Consider the following 24,810-nt stretch of genomic DNA (forward strand, 5'->3'; position numbering starts at 1 on the left):
TATTTTTGAATAAATTTTTTTTTTTCTAAACATGTTAATATCATTAATAAATGAAGTTGAGGTTTACAACCTAAAGAAAGTAGCCAAGGCAAAAAAATAAAACAAGGCTACAGTAGAATTAAAAACAATTTGGAGGTTTTAACGGATCCATAAAAACATAAGCTTACGCCAATGCTTTCTATGCCTTCTTGCGGTGATGATGTTGCGGAGTTCACGATCTATCCATTTGAAGACTACTTGTGACGACAGGCACACAGAGTTGTGAAGAACATTGTTACGCTGACGCCAGATGTTGTATACTACCACTTGAGCTGCGAGCTTCCGGAGGAGAGTTGGTGCTGGAGTAGAGGAGAGTCGAGTCCAGGAGAGCAGTTCAGCCCAAGAGCTAAATAGACGCTGTCGGGGACAAAGTCTAGCGAAGACCAAGGTCCAGAGTTGGGAGGAGAACTCACAAGCCAGAAACAGATGGTCGCGGGATTCCGTCGCAATGGTGCATAGAAGTGAATATTTTGTTAGTATAATAATATGAGACGAAATATGTTTATATAGAAGTGAATATTTACATTTTTTAGAATTAATAATTTTCTGTATATTTTCCTTAATCCATTTTCTATTTTTCTTTAGGATTAATAACTTAAAATTAAAATAAGTGAATTTTTTTATAATTTTGAATTTTACGAATCTTATTATATAAAGAACAGTGATGTGTCAAACAAAAGGTTAATAAAAAACAAAGAATAAAATTTTACCAAGAAAAACAAAGCTAGTATAAATTATTTTGTTTGGTGAAAGATATGTCATCATCTATTTGCTTATTACTATTTTAAACTTTCAGAAATTTGATGAATTCAAACCAATATAAGTTTAAATGTTATATAGAGGGGTGTATTTATTTTGTTTGGTGAAAAATATGTCATCACCTATTTGCTTATATAGAGGAGTGTATTTACAATCACTAGGATATTACCCGCGCTACACCGCGAGATTGATTTTTGTTGCTTTTTTTATTATTATTTTGTTGTGTTTTTTTTTTTGTTTTTGTTAATTTTTTTTTTTGATTTTTTTCTTTTGATTTGGTTGTGTAGTATTTTTTGTTATATTGTTTTGTTTTTGTGGTTATTTTTGTGTTTTGTTTTTGTAGGATTTTTTTGTATTTTGTTGGTCATTTTGGTTTTTATTTATTTTTTATTGATATTTACTGTTCTTATTTGTTTTGGTTTTTATTATGCCGCATGTATTTTATTTTTGTTATTTCACACAAATACAATTTATAAACTTGTAATTGATCTCTGTATTACATGGAACTTTATAGTTGATTATATGGTCGCTTTAATCGGCACAACCAACCAAAACTAAATATCTTTTAAAACATTATATACTATGATTGCTCATATAAATAGTTTATCACTTTCACAACCATTCAATATTTGTTACTAAATTAAAATTTTTCATTTTGCAAACATCGAGTCGACTACATAAAATTTTCACAGTCTTTGTGACTGAGATTAGGGACAAATCACAAAGAAATCTCAGACTTTGTGACTGAGATTAGGGACAAATCACAAAGAAATCTCAGACTTTGTGACAGAGATTAGGGACAAATCACAAAATAATCTGGTTACCAACGACTTAAAGAAATTTTAGTCTTTGTGACTGAGATTAGGGACAAATCACAAAGAAATCTCAGTCTTTGTGACTAAGATTAGGGACAAATCACAAAGAAATATCAGTCTTTGTGACTGAGATTAGGGACAAATCACAAAAAAAATATTGTTACCAATGGCTTAAAGAAATCTCAGTCTTTGTGACTGAGATTAGGGACAAATCACAAAGAAATCTCAGACTTTGTGACTAAGATTAGGGACAAATCAAAAAAAATATTGTTACCAATGGCTATAAAGAAATCTCAGTCTTTGTGACTGAGATTAGGGACAAATCACAAAGAAATCTCAGTCTTTGTGACTGAGATTAGGGACAAATCACAAAAAATATTGTTACCAATGGCTTAAAGAAATCTCAGTCTTTGTGACTGAGATTATGGACAAATCACAAAGAAATCTCAGACTTTGTGACTGAGATTAGGGGCAAATCACAAAATAATATGATTACCAACAACTTAAAGAAATCTGAGTCTTTGTGACTGAGAATAGAGATAAATCACAAAGAAATCTCAGTTCTTTGTGACTGAGATTAGGGACAAATCACAAAGAAATCTCAGTCTTTGTGACTGAGATAATGGACAAATCACAAAGAAATCTCAGACTTTGTGACTGAGATTAGGAACAAATCACAAAGAAATCTCAGACTTAGTGACTGAGATTAGGGACAAATCACAAATTAATCTAGTTACCAACAACTTAAAGAAATCTCAGTCTTTGTGACTGAGATTAGGGACAAATCACAAAGAAATCTCAGACTTTGTGACTGAGATTAGGAACAAATCACAAAATAATCTGGTTACCAACGACTTAAAGAAATCTTAGTCTTTGTGATTGAGATTAGCGACAAATCACAAAAAAATCTCAGACTTTGTGACTGAGATTAGGGACAAATCACAAAAAAATCTCAGTCTTTGTGACTAAGATTAGGGACAAATCACAAAAAATTATTGATACCAACGGCTTAAAGAAATCTCATTCTTTGTGACTGAGATTAGGGACAAATTACAAAGAAATCTTAGTCTTTGTGACTGAGATTAGAGACAAATCACAAAGAAATCTCAGTCTTATTGACTGAGATTAGGGACAAATCACAGAAAATATCGTTACCAATGGCATAAAGAAACCTTAGTCTTTGTGACTGAGATTATAGACAAATCACAAAGAAATCTCAGACTTTGTGACTGAGATTAGGGACAAATCACAAAATAATTTTTTACCAATGGCTTTAAGAAATCTCAGACTTTGTAACTGAGATTAGGGACAAATCACAAAGAAATCCCAGTTTTTGTGACTGAGATTAGAGATAAATCACAAAGAAATCTCAGTCTTTATGGCTGAGATTAGGGACAAATCACAAAGAAATCTCAGTCTTTGTGACTGAGATTAGGGACAAATCACTAAAAATCTCAGACTTTGTCACTGAGATTAGGGACAAATAACAAATAAATCTCAGTCTTTGTGACTGAGATTAGGGACAAATCACAAAGAAATCTCAGACTTTGTGACTGAGATTAGGGACAAATCACAAAATAATCTAGTTACCAAAGAGTTAAAAAAATCTCAGTCTTCGTGACTGAGATTAGAGACAAATCACAAAGAAATCTCAGACTTTGTGACTAAGATTAGGGACAAATCACAAAGAAATCTTAGTCTTTGTGACTGAGATTAGGGACAAATCATAAAGAAATCTCAGACTTTGTGACTGAGATTAGGGACAAATCACAAAAAAAATCGCAGTCTTTGTGACTGAGATTAGGGACAAATCACAAAGAAATCTCTCACTTTGTAACTGAGATTATGGACAAATCACAAAATAATCTGGTTACCAACAACTTAAAGAAATCTCAGTCTTTGTGATTGAGATTAGGGACAAATCAGAAAGAAATCTCAGACTTTGTGACTGAGATTAGGGACAAATCACAAAGAAATCTTAGTCTGTGTGACTGAGGTTAGTGACAAATCACAAAGAAGTCTCAGACTTTGTGACTGAGATTAGGGACAAATCACAAAATAATCTGGTTACCAGAGACTTAAAGAAATATCAGTCTTTGTGACTGAGATTAAAGACAAATCACAAAGAAATCTTAGACTTTGTGACTGAGATTAGGGACAAATCACAAAGAAATCTCAGACTTTGTGACAGAGATTAGGGACAAATCACAAAATAATATGGTTACCAACGACTTAAAGAAATTTTAGTCTTTGTGACTGAGATTAGGGACAAATCACAAAGAAATCTCAGTTTTTGTGACTAAGATTAGAGACAAATCACAAAGAAATATCAGTCTTTGTGACTGAGATTAGGGACAAATCACAAAGAAATCTCAGACTTTGTGACTAAGATTAGGGACAAATCAAAAAAAATATTGTTACCAATGGCTATAAAGAAATCTCAGTCTTTGTGACTGAGATTAGGGACAAATCACAAAGAAATCTCAGTCTTTGTCACTGAGATTAGGGATAAATCACAAAAAAATATTGTTACCAATGGCTTAAAGAAATCTCAGTCTTTGTGACTAAGATTATGAACAAATCACAAAGAAATCTCAGACTTTGTGACTGAGATTAGGGGCAAATCACAAAATAATATGATTACCAACGACTTAAAGAAATCTGAGTCTTTGTGACTGAGATTAGAGATAAATCACAAAGAAATCTCAGTCTTTGTGACTGAGATTAGGGACAAATCACAAAGAAATCTCAGTCTTTGTGACTGAGAATATGGACAAATCACAAAGAAATCTCAGACTTTGTGACTGAGATTAGGAACAAATCACAAAGAAATCTCAGACTTAGTGACTGAGATTAGGGACAAATCACAAATTAGTCTAGTTACCAACAACTTAAAGAAATCTCAGTCTTTGTGACTGAGATTAGGGACAAATCACAAAGAAATCTCATACATTGTGACTGAGATAAGGGACAAATCACTAAGAAATCTCAGACTTTATGACTGAGATTAGGAACAAATCACAAAATAATCTGGTTACCAACGACTTAAAGAAATCTCAGTCTTTGTGATTGAGATTAGCGACAAATCACAAAAAAATCTCAGACTTTGTGACTGAGATTAGGGACAAATCACAAAAAAATCACAGTCTTTGTGACTAAGATTAGGGACAAATCACAAAAAATTATTGATACCAACGGCTTAAAGAAATCTCAGTCTTTGTGACTGAGATTAGGAACAAATTACAAAGAAATCTTAGACTTTGTGACTAAGATTAGAGACAAATCATAAAGAAATCTCAGTCTTATTGACTGAGATTATGGACAAATCACAGAAAATATCGTTACCAATGGCTTAAAGATTTCTTAGTCTTTGTGACTGAGATTATGGACAAATCACAAAGAAATCTCAGTCTTTGTGACTGAGATTAGGGACAAATCACTAAGAAATCTCAGGCTTTGTGACTGAGATTAGGGACAAATCACAAAGAAATCTCTGTCTTTGTGACTAAGATTAGGGACAAATCACAAAAAAATCTCAGACTTTATGACTGAGATTAGGGACAAATCACAAACAAATCTCAGTCTTTGTGACTAAGATTAGGGACAAATCACCAAAAATTATTGCTACCAACGGCTTAAAGAAATCTCAGTCTTTGTGACTGAGATTAGAGACAAATTACAAAGAAATCTCAGTTTTTGTGACTGAGATTAGGGACAAATCACAAAGAAATTCCAGTCTTTGTGATTGAGATTAGCGACAAATCACAAAAAATATCATTACCAATGGCTTAAAGAAATCTTAGTCTTTGTGACTGAGATTATAGACAAATCACAAAGAAATCTTAGACTTTGTGACTCAGATTAGGGACAAATCACAAAATAATCTTGTTACCAATGGCTTTAAGAAATCTTAGTCTTTGTGACTGAGATTAGGGACAAATCACAAAAAATATCATTACCAATGGCTTAAAGAAATCTTAGTCTTTGTGACTGAGATTATAGACAAATCACAAAGAAATCTCAGACTTTGTGACTCAGATTAGGGACAAATCACAAAATAATCTTGTTACCAATGGCTTTAAGAAATCTTAGTCTTTGTGACTGAGATTAGGGACAAATCACAAAGAAATCCCAGTGTTTGTGACTGAGATTAGAATCTTAGTCTTTGTGACTGAGATTATAGACAAATTACAAAGAAATCTCAGTCTTTGTGACTGAGATTAGGGACAAATCACTAAGAAATCACAAACTTTGTGACTGAGATTAGGGACAAATCACAAAGAAATCTCAGCCTTTGTGACTGAGATTAGGGACAAATCACAAAGAAATCTCACACTTTGTGACTGAGATTAGGGACAAATCACAAAATAATCTGGTTAACAACGAGTTAAAGAAATCACAGTCTTTGTGACTGAGATTAGGGACAAATCACAAAGAAATCTCAGACTTTGTGACTTAGATAAGGGACAAATCACAAAGAAATCTCAGTCTTTGTGACTGAGATTATGGACAAATCGCAAAGAAATGTCAGACTTTGTGACTGAGATTAGGGACAAATCACAAAAAAACCGCAGTCTTTGTGACTGAGATGAGGGACAAATCACAAAGATATCTTAGACTTTGTGACTGAGATTAGGGACAAATCTGTAACATCCGCGAACCAAAAATTTGTTTTTGGGGATGGGTGTCGATGGACACCAAGGTGGTGTCCGTCGACACCACTTATTTCCGGTTTGACCAGATTGGATTTTTGATCGATTTGGTTCGGTTTGGTTTAAGGAGAACCATTAAACCGTGATATTTAAGTGGGAGAACGACCTAGGTCGTGTTTTGTTGTGGTCCAGCCGCTGAAAACAAAGGGAAAGAGGAGAAAAACATCGTTCTTGAGTTTTTGGAAGTTTTGTGAGATTTCAAGGCTTTGTGGGTGAGATCTTGCTGTGGGAGTGAGGATTCAAGGCTAGGAACGTGTGGGAAGCTTGCTGGGGGTGTGGATTCATCCATTGTTGGTCATAAACTTCCTTCAAAGAGGTGAGTGCATGACCATGGCTGATCTAAGCCCTTGATTCCCTTGTTCTTGCTTGTTGTTTCTTGTTTGTGTGTTTTTCTTGCTGGGATTGGTTGATACAGGTTCCTACGGTGGTATAAGGCCTGGGTTTCGAGTATTGGACGATTTGGAGGAGATATGGGAGTCAGATTTGAATCTCAACTTCGCGTGGATTGTAGTTGCAGAAAGGGTGTCGATGGACACCACTTGGTATCGATAAACACCACTTGGTATCGATGGATACCACTTGGTATCGATGGATACCACTTGGTATCGGTGGACACCAGCAAATTGGGCATCGATCGACACTGTGGGGTAGTGTCGGTCGACACCATTGAACCAGTGTCGGTCGACACTAGGCTGGTGTCGGTCGACACCTCCCTTCCAGCGAGACGATGTTTGATTTCCTGGTTTGTTTGCTTTGTTTGTTAATTGTTTGGAACATTGGAATCATTGTTGTTTGTGTGTATAGTCCAGTAGATGGGAGGATTGCCTTACTGAGTGTTTATCAAATACTCATGCATCTCAATTTGTGTTTGTGGTGCAGGTAAAGGCAAGGTGTGATCGTTGAATCAAGGCAATGAAGAGGAGGATGTTCTAGGGACTCGATTGGATGTTGTCTGGCATTGCTAGGTTGCTAGAGTTGAGTCATTAGAAACATTGCTAGGTTGCTGGTTCCTTGTTTCTTGTTGTTTGGTATTTGATTATTGTTGATGTTATGGTTATTGGTTATTATTGGAGTACTATTGGATATTTAATTGGTGTTGTTATTTCCGCTGATGATTATGATTGTGGTTAGGTGGCTATTGGGTATGGGACCACTAGTTGTAGTTATTTATTATATTATATTTATTATTAAAAAAAAGGTCGGTCGTTTCATTTTGGTATCAGAGCCGTTACGGTTCTAGGTTTGGGTTCGCTAGGTTTCTGTTGTAGATGTTTAGGATGCATGCTTGATTGATTATGTGAGTTAGTCAATTGTGTGTGGCATGGAGTCCTAGAACATCCTCTTCGAGCCTTCAATGAGATTCCACGGTGAGTTATTGTTATGTTTCTTTGTGTGGTATTGATTTGTTTTCTGCTTGTTAGACTCTGTTCTTGGAAGATCAGTGGTTAAGGTGTTTGAGTTGTTGGTCGTGGACGAGGACGTGGTCGTGGTCATTGTCGGGCGGGTCCCGAGGCCAGCGAGTGTGTGGTCCAGAGTTCCACGAGGAGGTACGTCAGAGGGTCGCAAGCGTATCAGGAGGGACCAGAGAGGGTTAGCCAGTGAGCGTGCAGGGGGTGATGGGAACCCAGGTGTGGGGTTGCAGCAGGTGGAGCCTAAGGTTGAGATGATCGCTTGGCGGATCTGTTGGCGTGCTATTGGAGCGGTTACCGAGAGGGGTACCAGTGTAGGCTCCAGTTGTGCCGCATGTGGCGGGGTGCAGCCGAGGGCTGTGGATGTTAAGGACTTTCCACCTTATGTTAGGAGGATGGAGCGGTTGTAGATGACCAGTATGAGATTATTCTCAAGGGGTATCGGGCCTAGAGAGGCGGATAGGTGGAAATATGCAGTTGGAGCAGATATTTCTCTGCTTGGTGGTTAATCCAGTTGGATATTATAAGTTGAGTGGGCAGGTGTAACATTGCAATGTTATACTTGGACCAGAGGAGGTACTTATGTCGAGAGATGTTTATATTCGTTAAGGATTGTTGCTCCCGAGGGGATGGTGATTCCCCTGAATACCGATAGCTCGAGGGGTTGAGGGCTCCGAGAGTGGCAGAGGGGATGTTTTTCTCCTGAGGGGATGAGTAGTTCCCCTGATATCGAGATCTAGAGGATTGTGGTCCAAGAGTGAGATGGTATAACTCGAAGACGCTGGTCTGAGAGTGAGATCGGTATAACTCGAAGGTTGCGACCTAAGAGTGGAAGAGTTGGGAGCAAGCAATGTATAGAACGTGAGTGTAAACATAACGACGGAATGTAGGCCTCGAGAGTGATGGTGGTTTAATCTTGGATTTTAGGATTATGTTGGCCGGTGGGCCAGGGTTTTATGACCGGTGCGGTCAAGAATGTGTGGCTGATGTGCCGGGATTGTGTGGCCGGTGGTGCCGGAGTCCCGGAAAGGGGAGTTGCAGCAGGTATGAGCCGGAAAAGGCATGTTTGCCAGGTACATAAGATTCACGAGAAGCCATGGCAGGATAAACTAATCGTTGCGACGATGGTGGATGAAGTTCATTGGAAATGGACAAGGTTACTAGATTTAAGGTTTTGGTAAGCTTGCTGGGGGGAAACAAGTCAAGTAGGTTAAGTTGGCGGTCTACAAAGCATTTGATACAGTGAATCGAAATATGCGAACGTATGGTACTTGTTTGTTTTATTACGCTCGTATTGATGATTTGCTGTGGAGAATAGCTAAGCGGAAAGCTAATTTTGGATTAATCTATCTTGTGGAAGTTTTCCCTAAGAGACAAGTTACTAGAGGTTCTTGGACGAACAAGAGGGTTGACATTCAGGTGGCTTCGAGTTGATGTCGGCATACTTGAGTGTTTGTTTGGCAGAGCTGAAGAAGCAGCTAGAGGATTTGTTGAGTAAGGGATTCAACCGTCCTAGTGTATCATTGTGGGGAGCGTCAGTGTTATTTGTCAAGAAGAAGGATGGGAGTTTCCGGTTGTGCATTGATTATCGGGGTTTGAACCGGGTCACTGTGAAGAACAAGTACCCTCTTCCTAGGATCGATGAGTTGTTGGATCAGTTGAGGGGTGCTACTTGGTTCTCTAAGGTAGATCTGGCGTCGGGTTATCATCAGATACCGATAGATGAGGCAGATGTGAGAAACATGGCTTTCAGGATGAGGTATGGGCATTATGAGTTCGTGGAGATGCCTTTTTGGGTTGACTAACGTACCAACAATATTTATGAGATTGATGAACAGTGTGTTTCAGGAGTTTCTAGACGTGTCTGTCATCATTTTCGTCGACGATATCCTGGTATTTTCTAAGAGTCCTAAAGATTATGCAGTGAATTTGAGGGCAGTTCTGGAGAAGCTGCGGGAGCAGAAGTTGTTTGCTAAGTTGAGCAAGTGTAGTTTTTGGCAGCGTGTTATGGGTTCTCTGGGTCACATTGTTTCTGCAGAGTGAGTTTCTGTAGATCTGGAGAAGATTCAGGTTATCAGGGATTGGCCTAGACTACAGAATGTCACTGAGATCAGGAGTTCCTTGGTTTGACAGGTTACTACAGGACCAGGAGATGAAGTCTCTGGTAGGAGAGATCAGTGCGTTGAGCTTATGTCCGGTTTCTCGAGAACGATTGGGTTAGGTGGCGGCTTATGGAGCGGATCTTCTGAGCAGGGTGTGGTTGGCTCAGGAGAAGGATTTGGGGCTGGTGAATGTCTCTAAGGATATTGATTTAGAGTATCAGGTCTCAGCTAATGGTACTATCTTGGTGCGCGGTCGGATTTGTGTGCCCAAGGATGAGGATTTGAGATAGGAGATCTTGAGGGAGGCTCATGCGAGCATGTTTTCTATTCATCCAGGAGCGACTAAGATGTACCGTGATCTCAAGAGGTACTATCATTAGGTCAGGATGAAGAAGGTTGTAGCTAGTTGGGTCGCGAGGTGCAACGTGTGTCAGCTGGTGAAGGCTGAGCATCAGGTTCCAAGCGGATTACTAAAGAGTCCATCCATTCCAGAGTGGAAGTGGGATATGATCACGATGGATTTTGTAGTAGGATTGCCAGTGTCACAGACCTTTGATGCTATCTGGGTCATTGTGGACCGGTTGACTAAGTCAGCACATTTTCTGGCCATTAAGAAGACTGATGGAGCAGCGGTCTTGGCTAAGAAGTATGTGAGGGAAATAGTCAGATTGCATGAGGTGCCGGCGAGCATTGTGTCTGATAGGGATTCTAAGTTCACTTCGGTGTTCTAGAAGGCATTTCAGGCAGAGATGGGCACTAAGGTGCATATGAGTACAGCTTATCATCCCCAGACTGATGGACGATCAGAGAGTACGATCCAGACGCTGGAAGATTTGCTGAGGATTTGTGTGTCGGATTGGGGTGGCCATTGGGCAGATCACTTGAACCTGGTAGAGTTTGCTTACAACAACAGTTATCAGGCGAGTATTAAGATGGCTTCTTATGAGGCTTTGTATGGGAGACCATGTCGTACACCATTATGCTGGACTCAGGTGGGGGAGTGGAGCATGTTTGGTGCTAGTTTTGTTCAGGAAACCTCAGAGAAGATTCGGGTTCGAAAGCTGAACATGAAGGAGGCTCAGGATAGGCAGAGGAGTTATGCTGATAGGAGGAGGAGAGATCTTGAGTTTCAGGTAGGAGACAGAGTGTACCTCAAGATGACCATGTTGCGGGGTCCGAACAGGTCATTGGCTGAGACTAAGTTGAGTCCGAGGTATATGGGTCCGTTCATAGTGATTGAGTGAGTTGGACCAGTGGCATATAGACTGGAGTTACCTGAGGCTATGCGTGCGTTCCATAAGGTTTTCCATGTGTCTATGTTGCGGAAGTGTCTCCGTAGGGATGATCAGTTGTTGGCTAAGATTCCTGAAGATCTTCAGCCTAACATGACGATGGAGGCGAGACCAGTGAGGGTTCTCGAGAGGAGGATCAAGGAACTTCGGAAGAAGAAGATTCCTTTGATGAGAGTCCTGTGGGACTGTGATGGTGTTGAGGAGCAGACTTGGGAGCCTGAGGCAAAGATGAAGGCAAGGTTTAAGAAGTGGTATGAAAAGCAAGCCGCGACTTGAACTTGTCTAGCTTGGCCCCATCTGTAATCCGTGGCTGGAGCGGGAATGGAGTATTCCAGCCCATCTCTCTTGTTACTCGGTCGCTTGGGGTGGTTGGTTGTGCGACTCAGTAACAAGATGAGGTGGTGCTCGGGGTACAAAGTTTCCGTGAGGCGGGATTTTTGGAGGAAAGTTTCTTGAAATGGAGGTTTATTAAAGTGGAAAGTTTCCAAACATGGAAAGTGCCAAATATGGAAAGTTTTACGGGAATTAGAATTTGTCCATTTTAGCGGTGGGAAGCCTTGGAGGGGCTTTTGTGGCTTTTGTGGCGGACTTTCTAGTCAGTGTGCCTGTGTGTGGCGGTCTTTTTAGACATTGTGTGGCCTTTGTGGCGGGGTTTTAGCCAATTGTGTGGCCTTTGTGGCGGGCTTTTAGCCAATTGTTGGCCTTTGTGGCAGGTTGTTTAGCCAGAGTGTCCTTGTGACGGTCATTCGGGACTGATGGTCTTTGTGACGGTCCTTCGGGACAGATGGTCTTTGTGACGGTCCTTCGGGACGGATGGTCTTTGTGACGGTCCTTCGGGACAGATGGTCTTTGTGACGGTCCTTCGTGACAGATAGTCTTTGTGATGGTCCTTCGGGACGAGTGGCCTTGGTGGCGGTCCTCTTTAGGATATTTATTTTGGCCTTGGTGGCGGTCCTCGTTAGGACATTTTGTTGGCCTTTGTGGCGGCCCTTGTGGCGTGTATATGATCCTTGTGTGGTCATGGGGTATCCCGGTGAGGGGATATGTGGTTGGTAGGACATTGAGATGTTTTTACGCGAGCCACGGGAAGGAAACCTGGATAGGGATAGGACTCAGACGTGTTCAGAATCGTTTTGCTCGTGACTCTTGGGGGACTTAGGTTCTCCTAGTACTGCCATATTCAGAGACTTTGTGGCTCGGGGGTATGGTTGGTATATCGACTTCGGATGACGATCCGGAGGCGCGCTATAGGGTGGCAACCCGAGAGACGAGTTTGGACTTTTCCTTATATATTATGGCATGCGGGCTTCGGCCTGATGAGGAGCCAACATTTGGCATGCAGACTTAGGTCTGATGAGGAGCCAATAAAAACTAAAGGTTTAGGCCTATGAGTAAAGGAAGTCCAAAAGTCGAGAGCAAATGACGCCTGGAGCGTGAGTCTATCGCCTAGAGGTGACCTTCTGTAGATCAGTCGGAGGAGTGCGGGCCGTGGAGACGGTTGCACGGAAGTCCTTGGCTGATGGTTGTTTGAGATTCGAGGACGAATCTAGATTGGTGGGGGAGAATTGTAACATCCGCGAACCAAAAATTGGTTTTTGGGGATGGGTGTCGATGGACACCAAGGTGGTGTCCGTCGACACCACTTATTTCCGGTTCGACCAGATTGGATTTTTGATCGATTTGGTTCGGTTTGGTTTAAGGAGAACCATTAAACCGTGATATTTAAGTGGGAGAACGACCTAGGTCGTGTTTTGTTGTGGTCCAGCCGCTGAAAACAAAGGGAAAGAGGAGAAAAACATCGTTCTTGAGTTTTTGGGAGTTTTGTGAGATTTCAAGGCTTTGTGGGTGAGATCTTGCTGTGGGAGTGAGGATTCAAGGCTAAGAACGTGTGGGAAGCTTGCTGGGGGTGTGGATTCATCCATTGTTGGTCAGAAACTTCCTTCAAAGAGGTGAGTGCATGACCATGGCTGATCTAAGCCCTTGATTCCCTTGTTCTTACTTGTTGTTGCTTGTTTGTGTGTTTTTCTTGCTGGGATTGGTTAATACAGGTTCCTACGGTGGTATAAGGCCTGGGTTTCGAGTATTGGACGATTTGGAGGATATATGGGAGTCAGATTCGACTCTCAACTTCGCGTGGATTGCAGTTGCAGAAAGGGTGTCGATGGACACCACTTGGTATCGATGGACACCACTTGGTATCGATGGACACCACTTGGTATCGGTGGACACCAGCAAATTGGGCATCGATCGACACTGTGGGGTAGTGTCGGTCGACACCATTGAACCAGTGTCGGTCGACACTAGGCTGGTGTCGGTCGACACCTCCCTTCCAGCGAGACGATGTTTGATTTCCTGGTTTGTTTGCTTTGTTTGTTAATTGTTTGGAACATTGGAATCATTGTTGTTTGTGTGTATAGCCCAGTAGATGGGACGATTGCCTCACTGAGTGTTTATCAAATACTCATGCATCTCAATTTGTGTTTGTGGTGCAAGTAAAGGCAAGGTGTGATCGTGGAATCAAGGCAATGAAGAGCAGGATGTTCTTGGGACTCGATTGGATGTTGTCTGGCATTGCTAGGCTGCTAGAGTTGAGTCATTAGAAACATTGCTAGGTTGCTGGTTCCTTGTTTCTTGTTGTTTGGTATTTGATTATTGTTGATGTTATGGTTATTGGTTATTATTGGAGTACTATTGGATATTTAATTGGTGTTGTTATTTCCGCTGATGATTATGATTGTGGTTAGGTGGCTAGTGGGTATGGGACCACTAGTTGTAGTTATTTATTATATTATATTTATTATTTATTATTAAAAAAAAAGGTCGGTCGTTTCAAAATCACAAAATAATCTGGTTACCAACAACTTAAAGAAATCTCAGTCTTTGTGACTGAGATTAGGGACAAATCATAAAGAAATCACAGTCTTTGTGACTGAGATTAGGGACAAATCACAAAGAAATCTCAGACTTTGTGACTGAGATTAGGGACAAATCACAAAGAAATCTCAGTCTTTGTGACTGAGATTAGGGACAAATCACAAAGAAATATCAGACTTTGTGACTGAGATTAGAGACAAATCACAAAGAAATCTTAGTCTTTGTGACTGAGATTAGTGACAAATCATAAAGAAGTCTCAGACTTTATGACTGAGATTAGGGACAAATCACAAAATAATCTGGTTACCAACGACTTAAAGAAATATCAGCCTTTGTGACTGAGATTAGGGACAAATAACAAAGAAATCTTAGACTTTGTGACTGAGATTAGGGACAAATCACAAAGAAGTCTCAGTCTTTGAGACTGAGATTAGGGACAAATCCCAAAAAAATATTGTTACCAATGGCTTAAAGAAATCTCAATCTTTGTGACTGAGATTAGGGACAAATTACAAAGAAATCTCACTCTTTGTGACTGAGATTAGGGACAAATCACAAAGAAATCTCAGTCTTTATGACTGATATTAGGGACAAATCACAAAAAAATATTGTTACCAATGGCTTAAAGAAATCTCAGTCTTTGTGACTGAGATCAGGTACAAATCACAAAAAAATATCAGACTTTGTGACTGAGATTAGGGACAAATTACAAAATAATCTGGTTACCAATGAGTTAAAGAAATCTTAGTCTTTGTGACTGAGATTAGGGACAAATCTCAAAGAAATCTCAGTCTTTGTGACTGAGATTAGGGACAAATCAATTCCTTTTGTTACCAATTTTTAAAGAAATCTCGGTCTTTGTGACTGAGATTATGGACAAATCACAAAGAAATCTCAGACTTTGTTACTGAGATTAGGGACAAATCACAAAATAATCTTGTTACCAATGGCTTTAAGAAATCTCAGTCTTTGTGACTGAGATTAGGGACAAATCACAAAGAAATCTCAGTCTTTGTGACTGAGATTAGGGACATATCACAAAAGAAATCTTGTTACCAACGGTTTAAAAAAATCTTAGTCTTAGTGACTGAGATTAGGACAAACTTGGTAACGTCGGCTTAAAGAAATCTCAGTCTTTGTGATTGAGATTAGGGTCAAATCACAAAGAAATCTTGTTACCAACGGCCAAATTGCCCTTTGTTACCAACATCATAAAGAAATCTCAGTCTTTGTGACTGAGATTAGGGACAAATCACAAAATAATCTGGTTACCAGTTGCTTAAAGAAATCTCAGTCTTTGTGACTGAGATTAGGGACAAATCACAAATAAATCTCAGTCACAAAGACTGAGATTAGAGACAAATCATAAAAATATTGTTACCAACCTTGTTACCAACGGGTTAAAGAAATTTGAGTCTTTGTGACTTAGATTAGGGACAAATCAATTCCTTTTGTTACCAATTTTTAAAGAAATCTCAGTGTTTGTGACTGAGATTAGGGACAAATTATAAAGAATTCTCATTCTTTGTGACTGAGATTCGGGACAAATCACAAAGAAATCTTGTTACCAACCTTGTTACCAATGGGTTAAAGAAATCTCAATCTTTGTGACTGAGATTAAGGACAAATCACAAAGAAATCTTAGTCTTTGTGACTGAGATTAGGGACAAATCACAAAGAAATCTTGTTACCAACCTTGTTACCAAAGGCTTAAAGAAATCTCAGTCTTTGTGACTGAGATTAGGGACAAATCACAAAGTAATCTCAGTCTTTGTGACCGAGATTAGGGACTAATCACAAAGAAATCTTGTTTCCAACGGCCAAATTGCCCTTTGTTACCAACGGCTTAAAGAAATCTCAGTCTTCGTGACTGAGATTAGGGACTAATCACAAAGAAATCTCGGTCTTTGTGACGGAGATGATGGACAAATAAATCCCTTTTGTTACCAATGGCTTACAGAAATCTCAGACTTTGTGACTGTGAGTAGAGACAAATCACAAAATAATCTGGTTACCAACCTTGTTACCAAAGGTTTAAAGAAATCTTAGTCACAATAACTGAGATTAGGGACAAATCACAAAGAAATCTCAGTCTTTGTGGCTGAGATTATGGACAAATCAATCCTTTTTGTTACCAACGACTTACAAAAATCTCAGACTTTGTGACTGAGATTGGGGACAAATCACAAAATAATCTGGTTACCAACCTTGTTACCAACCTACTACCCCAGCTTATAGAATCATTCAAGTCTTTGTGACTGAGATTGGGACAAAACTATTACCGCAGCTTATTGAATTATCAAGTATTTGTCACTGAGATTGGGACAAAACTATTACCCGCAGCTTATAGAATCATCAAGTCTTTATGAGTGACAATGGGACAAAACTATTCATTTAGCCACAGCTTATAGAATCATCAAGTATTTGTGACTAAGATTGGGACAAAACTATTACCGCAGCTTATAGAATCATTCAAGTCTTTGTGACTGAGAGTGGGACAAAATTATTACCGCAGCTTATTGAATCATCAAGTCTTTTTGACTGAGATTGGGACAAAACTATTTCCCGCAGCTTATAGAATCATCAAGTTTTTTTGACTGAGATTGGGACAAAACTATTACCCGCAACTTATTGATATCATCAAGTCTGCGTGATTAAGATTGGGACAAAACTATTACTTTACCCGCAGCTTATAGAAATCATTAGTCTTTGTGACTATTGGGACAAAACAGTCCCTTTTATTACCCAGAGATTAAAGAAAGGACAATTTTTGGGGGTGAACCTCTCTTATTCACCTCTCTTAATTAAAGAAACAAATTACTTCCAAAGAGTGTTATTTTGACACAATTCACACAAATTAAGAATTTATCTAAATTTCTATTTTATCTTTTATAAAAACAATTTCTTTGTAATTAATAAGCTAAAATAGTAGGGATAAAAATGAGATTTAATATCAAAACTTGCATTGAAAATATAAAATGACATTCTTTTTGTAACAAGAAAACTAACTATGTCAAAATGACAAACCAGAGGAGTATTAGTTAAAGAAACAAAATCTGTATATCATTCAATTTTAAAGTTATTAATTCTAAACATTATATTATAGTTTTTAATCCTAACATCGAAATCCAAATTATTTTCTTATAAACCCAAACCGAAATATAATTTTGTTTAATTGTGTAATTTAAATCCTAACCACTTTTTATAAACCTAAATTGAAACACTATTTTAATTAATTGTAAAATCTAATTTGTGACCACTTTTTTATAAACCTAAACCGACATATAAATTTGTTTGATTGTAAAATCTAAATCTTAATCACTCTTTTGTAAATCCAAACCGACATATAAATTCGTTTAATTATAAAATTTAAATTCTAATCACTCTTTTGTAAATTCAAACCAACATATAAATTCGTTTTATTGTAAAATCTACACTCTAATCATTCTTTTATAAACCTAAACCGACATAATGTCCTTATTAAAAACTCTACAGAATTTGTTTTTTTAATTTGTTTTGTCTTTTTATTTTATCTAGGACTCTGACCCCCTGCGATGTTGCAGGAAAGTATTTTAGAAAAAAAAGTAAATAAAATTTAAAATTATATATTATAAAATCATTTGAAGGTAATAAAATAGTTTGAATACATAAACATTAAACATAAACTGTTAAAAAAAACACAACCATCAAAATGAAAATTTATAACAAAAAATTTGTAGAATAGACGCAACTTTGCAAAAAAATATTGTTTAAAGTATTATAAATATAAGGTTTTTTATGAAGAATTATGGTAAGCTACAAATAAAAAAATCATTATAACAAAGTAATCCTAACTGAGAATATTGAACTAATAGTTGTAATGAGTAAATATAATTTTCTATTAAATAAATATAATTAAAAACAAAATAATATTCCCTCCGATTCAATATATAAGATGTTTTGGCCTCTCTTTTTTTTTCAAAATATAAGATGTTTTGTAATTTTCCATGCAAATTTTAATATATATTTAATAATTTGTAATCATTTTTTTACAGTCTTCTTTATGATTGGTTGAAACTTTTTTTGTTTAAAATATATGATACTTTTTAAAAGAAAAATAAACTATCTTAATATATATGCATATACCTCAAACATCCTATATTTTGAAACGGAAGAAGTATAAATTTTAAATATTAAAATAATTTTTAACGAAAAATTACGATAATTAGATGCAACACAACTATAAATTCTATATTAAGTTTTAGTAAATTTCTATAGTCCTATAATTATTTCTAAAATTTTAGTTAGATTATAGAATAACGTTGAATATTAGATATTAATATTCAAATTACTAAAAAGAAAAAAAAGTATTCAAATTATTTAGATGAAACATAAAACCGGAAAATTTGTTTCAACTAATGATTTGTTAGTTATTGATGAAAAAGACAAATATATAGAAAGTTCAAAAGACATGACTATTTAAATAGACACACCTATTAGAACGAAAAGTTGTGATAATAAAATATGAATTAAATACAGTGAAAAGACACAACTCTAAAATAAACAGATACAACTGTTTGAGTTTAAAAAAATGAATAAAAACAATTTTCTTACAAAAAATACTAAGGAAAGTCGCAACTATTGTTTGTATTTATTCAGATTGTTATTCTTATTTTTAAATATTAAACTTTTTTTTAACAAAAAGTTACGATAAAAATATACGCAATTGTTAATTCTATATTAAGTTGTATTAAATTTCTCTATTGCTATAATCATTTCTAAAATTTTAGTTAGTTTATAGAATAACGTTGAATATTAGATATTTAATTTTTTAGATTCAACATAAAATGGACTAAATGACATGACTAATTGAATAGACACACCTATTAAACCAAAAAGTAGTGATGAAAAGATATAAATAAAATATAGTGAAAAGACATAACTTTACAATGAACAGATACAACAGTTTGAATTATAAAAAAAATTATGAAACGGTGCTACGAAAAATCGCAAATGTTGTGTCTGCACTTGATTTCACCTAATAACTCATATAAACTGCTTTTAAATAGAAGACATCTTTATTACCATATTGAGAAGTCAAATTCAAAAACTCACTATATAATCCATCAAACTCTTGAATAAAAAAACTCTAGTATTTTCATGAAATTTTTATATTTAAAATTAACTAAAAGTTGTAAATTAGTTTCGCCATTCTAAAAATCTTTTGTTAAATCAAGAATTGGAGGAATATTTTTACTTTTAAAAGAATGAATGCCAGAGAACAATTTAGAAAACTATAAAAGCTGTTGATATTGAAATTTTGTATTATTGTGTCATGACAAAAAAATGAAAACAGTTCAAAAAGATAAATATATCTAAATTTTAAAAGAGACAAATATTCGAATAAACACAACTCTACAACGAACAATTGCAACTTTACAAAAAAACCGTTACAATGAATAATCGCAACTTTTTGTAAAACACACAATTTAATTTCTCAAAAGATTTTTTTAAAAAATATCCAAAAGGTGGTTGAAAAAACACAATTTTTGGTGCCATTTATTTGGATTGTTATTGTATATAGACATTAGATTTTTATATTTAAAATTAACTAAAAGTTGTAAATTAGATACATCATTCCAAAAAACTTTTGTTAAATCAAGAATTGGAAGAGTTTCTTTACTTTTAAAAGAAGGAATGCTAGAGAATAATTTAGAAAGCTGTAAAAACTGTGATATTAAAATTTTATATTATTTTGTATCATGGCAAAAAAATGAAAACAGTTCAAACAGATAGATTTCAAAAGATACGAATATTCGAATAAACATAACTCTACAATGAACAATCGCAACTTTACAAAAAAATCTGTTACAATGAACCATCACAACTTTTTGTAAAACATACAATTTAAATTTTCACATATTTTTTTAAAAAATATTCAAAAGGTACCATTGAAAAAACACAACTTTTGGTGGCATTTATTCAGATTGGGTTTAACTATATTGAAATGTCAAATCCAAAAACTCACTACGTAATCCATTATAGATTCTGGGAGGCAATTCTAATTGGTCAATAAAAATATATTGAAAGGCTAGTTCTTTTGTTTTTTTCTTAGGTTAACTAATCTATTATGAAAAGGAAAAAAGGGTAAAGTTGAAACGACCGACCTTTTTTTTTTAATAAATAATAAATAATATATATATATATATATAAATAAACTACAACTAGTGGTCCCATACCCACTAGCCACCTAACCACATTCACAATCAACAGCGGAATAATAACAACCAATATCCAGTAATAATCAATAATAATCCAACATCAATCCAATATCATAGCATAACAATAACCAAATACCAAACAACAAGAAACAAGGAACCAGCAACCTAGCAATGTTTCTACTGACTCAACTCTAGCAACCTAGCAATGCCAGACAACATCCAATCGAGTCCCTAGAACATCATCCTCTTCATTGCCTTTCATTCTACGATCACACTTTGCCTTTACCTGTACACCACAAACAACAATTGAGATGCGTAAGTATTATCACAAATACTTAGTGAGGCCGTCCTCCCATCTACTAGGTTATACACACAAGCATTTGAGACCCTCATATTCAAGCAACAAGCAAACACACAACAATACATCAAACCAGGAAAACGAGTCACGGATATAAGCTAGTGTCGACCGATGCTACATCGGTGCCGATCGATGCTCCTTGACCTGGTGCCGATCGATGCCACGATATGGCGCCGATCGATGCCTCACTAGAAGGTGTCGACCGATGCCACAAGGTGCCGATCGATGCTCCTTCTGCAACCACGAACTGCACGACGCGAAAACACGTTTTCTGAGTCTAATCACTCCAATTTCGTCCCCAAACTCGCCCAGATGATACGCAAACCTGTAGGAAACTCAAGGACAACACACCCAAGCAAGCAAACAACAATAACAACAAACAAGTCACCCAAATACAAGAGATCTCATGCTTAGATCAACCATGGTCAAGCACTCACCTCTTTCCAGGAAGATTTAGACCAAAGGAGACGAAATCCTCACTCCTAGCAAGCTTCTGGCTCCTTCCCAGCCTTAGATCTCCCAAGAACAGCAAGAAATCTCACCAATCTCTCTCAAAAGCTCAAGAACACTCTCTCTTTGGTTTTTCTCTCAAAAACGGCGACTACAGACCAAAAACACGACCTTGAATCGTTTCCCCTCGTTTACACTCGATTTAGGGATTCCCTAAACCAACTACGCTAACCGGACAATTAAAATCGAACCGACCAAACCGGCTACAACTGGTGTCGATCGATGCCCCACAAGGAGGTGTCGATCGACGCCCTCACCAAAATACCTAAGTCCTCCAAGAGTCGCAAGCAAACGATTTTGAACACGTCTGAGTCCTATCCCTATCCAGGTTTCCTTCCCGTGGCTCGTGTAAAACATCCCAATGTCCTACCAGCCACATATCCCCTCACCGGGATACCCCATGACCACACAAGGATCATATACACGCCACAAGGGCCGCCACAAAGGCCAACAAAATGTCCTAACGAGGACCGCCACCAAGGCCAAAACAAATGTCCTAAAGAGGACCGCCACCAAGGCTACTCGTCCCGAAGGACCGTCACAAAGACCATCTATCCCGAAGGACCGTCACAAAGACCATCTGTTCCGAAGGACCGTCACAAAGACCATCTGTCCCGAAGGACCGTCACAAAGACCATCCATCCCAAAGGACCGTCACAAAGACCATCCGTCCCAAAGGACTGTCACAAAGACACTCTGGCTAACACAGCCCGCCACAAAGGCCAACAATTGGCTAAAAGCCCGCCACAAAGGCCACACAATATCTAAAAAGACCGCCACACACAGGCACACTGACTCGAAAGTCCGCCACAAAGGCCACAAAAGCCCCTCCAAGGCTTCCCACTGCTAAAATGGACAAATTCTGACTCCCGCAAAACTGTCCATATTTAGCACTTTCCATTTTTGGAAGCTTTCCACTTTTGGAAACTTCTCTTCACAACCCCGCCTCACAGAAACTTTGTACCCCAAACACCACCTCATCTTGTTACTGAGTCACACAACCAACCACCCCAAGCGACTGAGTAACAAGAGAGATGGGCTGGAATACTCCATTCCCGCTCCAGCCACGGATTACAGATGGGACCAGGCTAAACAAGCTCAAGTCGCGGCTTGCTTCTCATACCACTTCTTGAACCTTGCCTTCATCTTTGCCTCAGGCTCCCAAGTCTGCTCCTCAACACCATCACAGTCCCACAGGACTCTCATCAAAGGAATCTTCTTCTTCCGAAGTTCCTTGATCCTCCTCTCGAGAACCCTCACTGGTCTCGCCTCCATAGTCATGTTAGGCTGAAGATCCTCAGGAATCTTAGCCAACACCTGCTCCCCCTCACGGAGACACTTCCGCAACATAGACACATGGAAAACCTTATGGAAGGCACGCATAACCTCAGGTAACTCCAATCTATATGCCACTAGTCCAATCCGCTCAATCACTCTGAATGGACCCATATACCTCGGACTCAACTTAGTCTCTGACAATGACCTGTTCGGACCCCGCAACATGGCCATCTTGAGGTACACTCTGTCTCCTACCTGAAACTCAAGATCTCTCCTCCTCTTATCAACATAACTCCTCTGCCTATCCTAAGCCTCCTTCATGTTCAGCTTGAGAACCCGAATCTTCTCTTAGGTCTCCTGAACAAAACTAGCACCAAACATGCTCCTCTCCCCCACCTGAGTCCAGCATAATGGTGTACGACATGGTCTCCCATACAAAGCCTCATAAGGAGCCATCTTAATACTCGCCTGATAGCTGTTGTTGTAAGCAAACTCTACCAGGTTCAGGTGATCTTCCCAATGGCCACCCCAATCCAACACACACATCCTCAGCAAATCCTCCAGCGTCTGGATCGTCCTCTCAGACTGTCCATCTGTCTGGGGATGATAAGCTGTACTCATATGCACCTTAGTGCCCATCTCTGCCTGAAATGCCTTCCAGAACACCGAAGTGAACTTAGAATCTCTATCAGACACAATGCTCACTGGCACCCCATGCAATCTGACTATCTCTCTCACATACTTCTTAGCCAAGACCGCTGCTCCATCAGTCTTCTTAATGGCCAGAAAATGTGCTGACTTAGTCAACCGGTCCAGAATGACCCAAATAGCATCAAAGGTCCGTGACACTGGCAATCCTACCACAAAATGCATGGTGATCATATCCCACTTCCACTCAGGAATGGGTAAACTCTTCAGTAACCCGCCAGGAACCTGATGCTCAGCCTTCACTAGCTGACACACATCACACCTCGAAACCCAACCCGCTACATCCTTCTTCATCCCGACCCAATGATAGTAGCTCTTGAGATCACGGCACATCTTAGTCGCTCCTGGATGAATGGACAACTTGCTCGCATGAGCCTCTCTCAGGATCTCCTGTCTCAACTCCTCATCCTTGGGCACACAAACCCGACCGTGCACCAAGATAGTACCATTATCTGAGACCTGATACTCTGAATCCATATCCTTAGAGGTATTCACCAGCCCCAAATCCTTATCCTAAGCCAACCGCACCCTACTCAGAAGATCTGCTCTATATACTGCTTCCAAACCCAACGGTTCCTGTGAAACAGCACACAAGCTCAAAGCACTGATCTCCCCTACAAGAGACTCCATCTCCTGCTTCTGAGCCGAAGCTACCCTCTTCCGACTCAGAGCATCTGCAACCGTGTTAGCCTTACCAGGATGATAGGCTATCTCCAAATCATAATCCGCCACAAGCTCCATCCACCGCCTCTGTCTCAAATTCAGCTCAGGCTGAGTGAATATATACATTAGGCTCTTATGATCTGTAAACACCTGTACCTTTGCACCATAAAGATAAGATCTCCAAATCTTCAGGGCAAAAACTACAGCACCCATCTCCAAATCATGAGTAGGATAGTTGCCTTCATGCACCCGCAACTGCCGCGAAGCATAGGCAATCACCTTCCCATGCTGCATCAGAACACACCCTAAACCAACTATAGATGCATCTGTATAAACCACATAGGGTTCTCCCTGCTCAGGCAAAGCCAACACTGACGCAGTAGTCAACATCTCCTTCAGGCTTGCAAAGCCTTCCTCACACTCTTCTGACCAGACAAAAGGAACATCCTTCCCTGTCAACTTAGTCATAGGACGTGCTCTGCTTGCAAACCCCTGCACAAACCTCCTGTAGTAACCTGCCAATCTAAGGAAACTTCTGATCTCTGTGGCATTCTGCGGTCTAGGCCAATCTCTGATAGCCTGAATCTTCTCTGGATCTACAGAAACCCCCTCTGCAGAAACAATGTGACCCAGAAAGCCCATCTCACGCTGCCAAAAACTACACTTGCTCAACTTGGCAAACAACTTCTGCTCCCGCAGCTTCTCCATAACTGCCCTCAAAAGCACTGCATGCTCCTCAGGACTCTTAGAATAAACCAGGATATCGTCAATGAAAATGATGACAGATACATCCAGAAACTCCTGAAACACACTGTTCATCAATCTCATAAACGCTGCTGGTGCGTTAGTCAATCCGAAAGGCATCACCACAAACTCATAGTGCCCATACCTCGTCCTGAAAGCAGTCTTCCTCACATCTACCTTATTTATCGGTATCTGATGATAACCCGACGCCAGATCCACCTTAGAGAACCAAGTAGCACCCCTCAACTGATCCAACAACTCATCGATCCTAGGAAGAGGATACTTGTTCTTCATAGTGACCCGGTTCAAACCCCGATAATCGATACACAACCTGAAACTCCCATCCT

At 38.7% G+C, this 24,810-nt stretch overlaps 1 protein-coding gene across 1 annotated transcript; it reads right to left on the bottom strand.

Annotated features, from left to right (window-relative positions):
- Positions 1–138: 138 nt before the first annotated feature.
- On the bottom strand, positions 139–23,533 carry LOC147937746 (uncharacterized). Its single transcript, XM_087465247.1, has 2 exons — positions 23,516–23,533; positions 139–447 (listed from the first exon to the last, which is right to left on the bottom strand). Exons 1-2 carry the CDS (start codon positions 23,531–23,533, stop codon positions 139–141), a joined length of 327 nt encoding a protein of 108 aa, XP_087321373.1.
- Positions 23,534–24,810: the final 1,277 nt, after the last annotated feature.

Source organism: Camelina sativa, chromosome 9 (assembly GCF_030686135.1).
Source record: "Camelina sativa cultivar CO46 ecotype springtype chromosome 9, ASM3068613v1".
Classification (NCBI taxonomy): domain Eukaryota; kingdom Viridiplantae; phylum Streptophyta; class Magnoliopsida; order Brassicales; family Brassicaceae; genus Camelina; species Camelina sativa.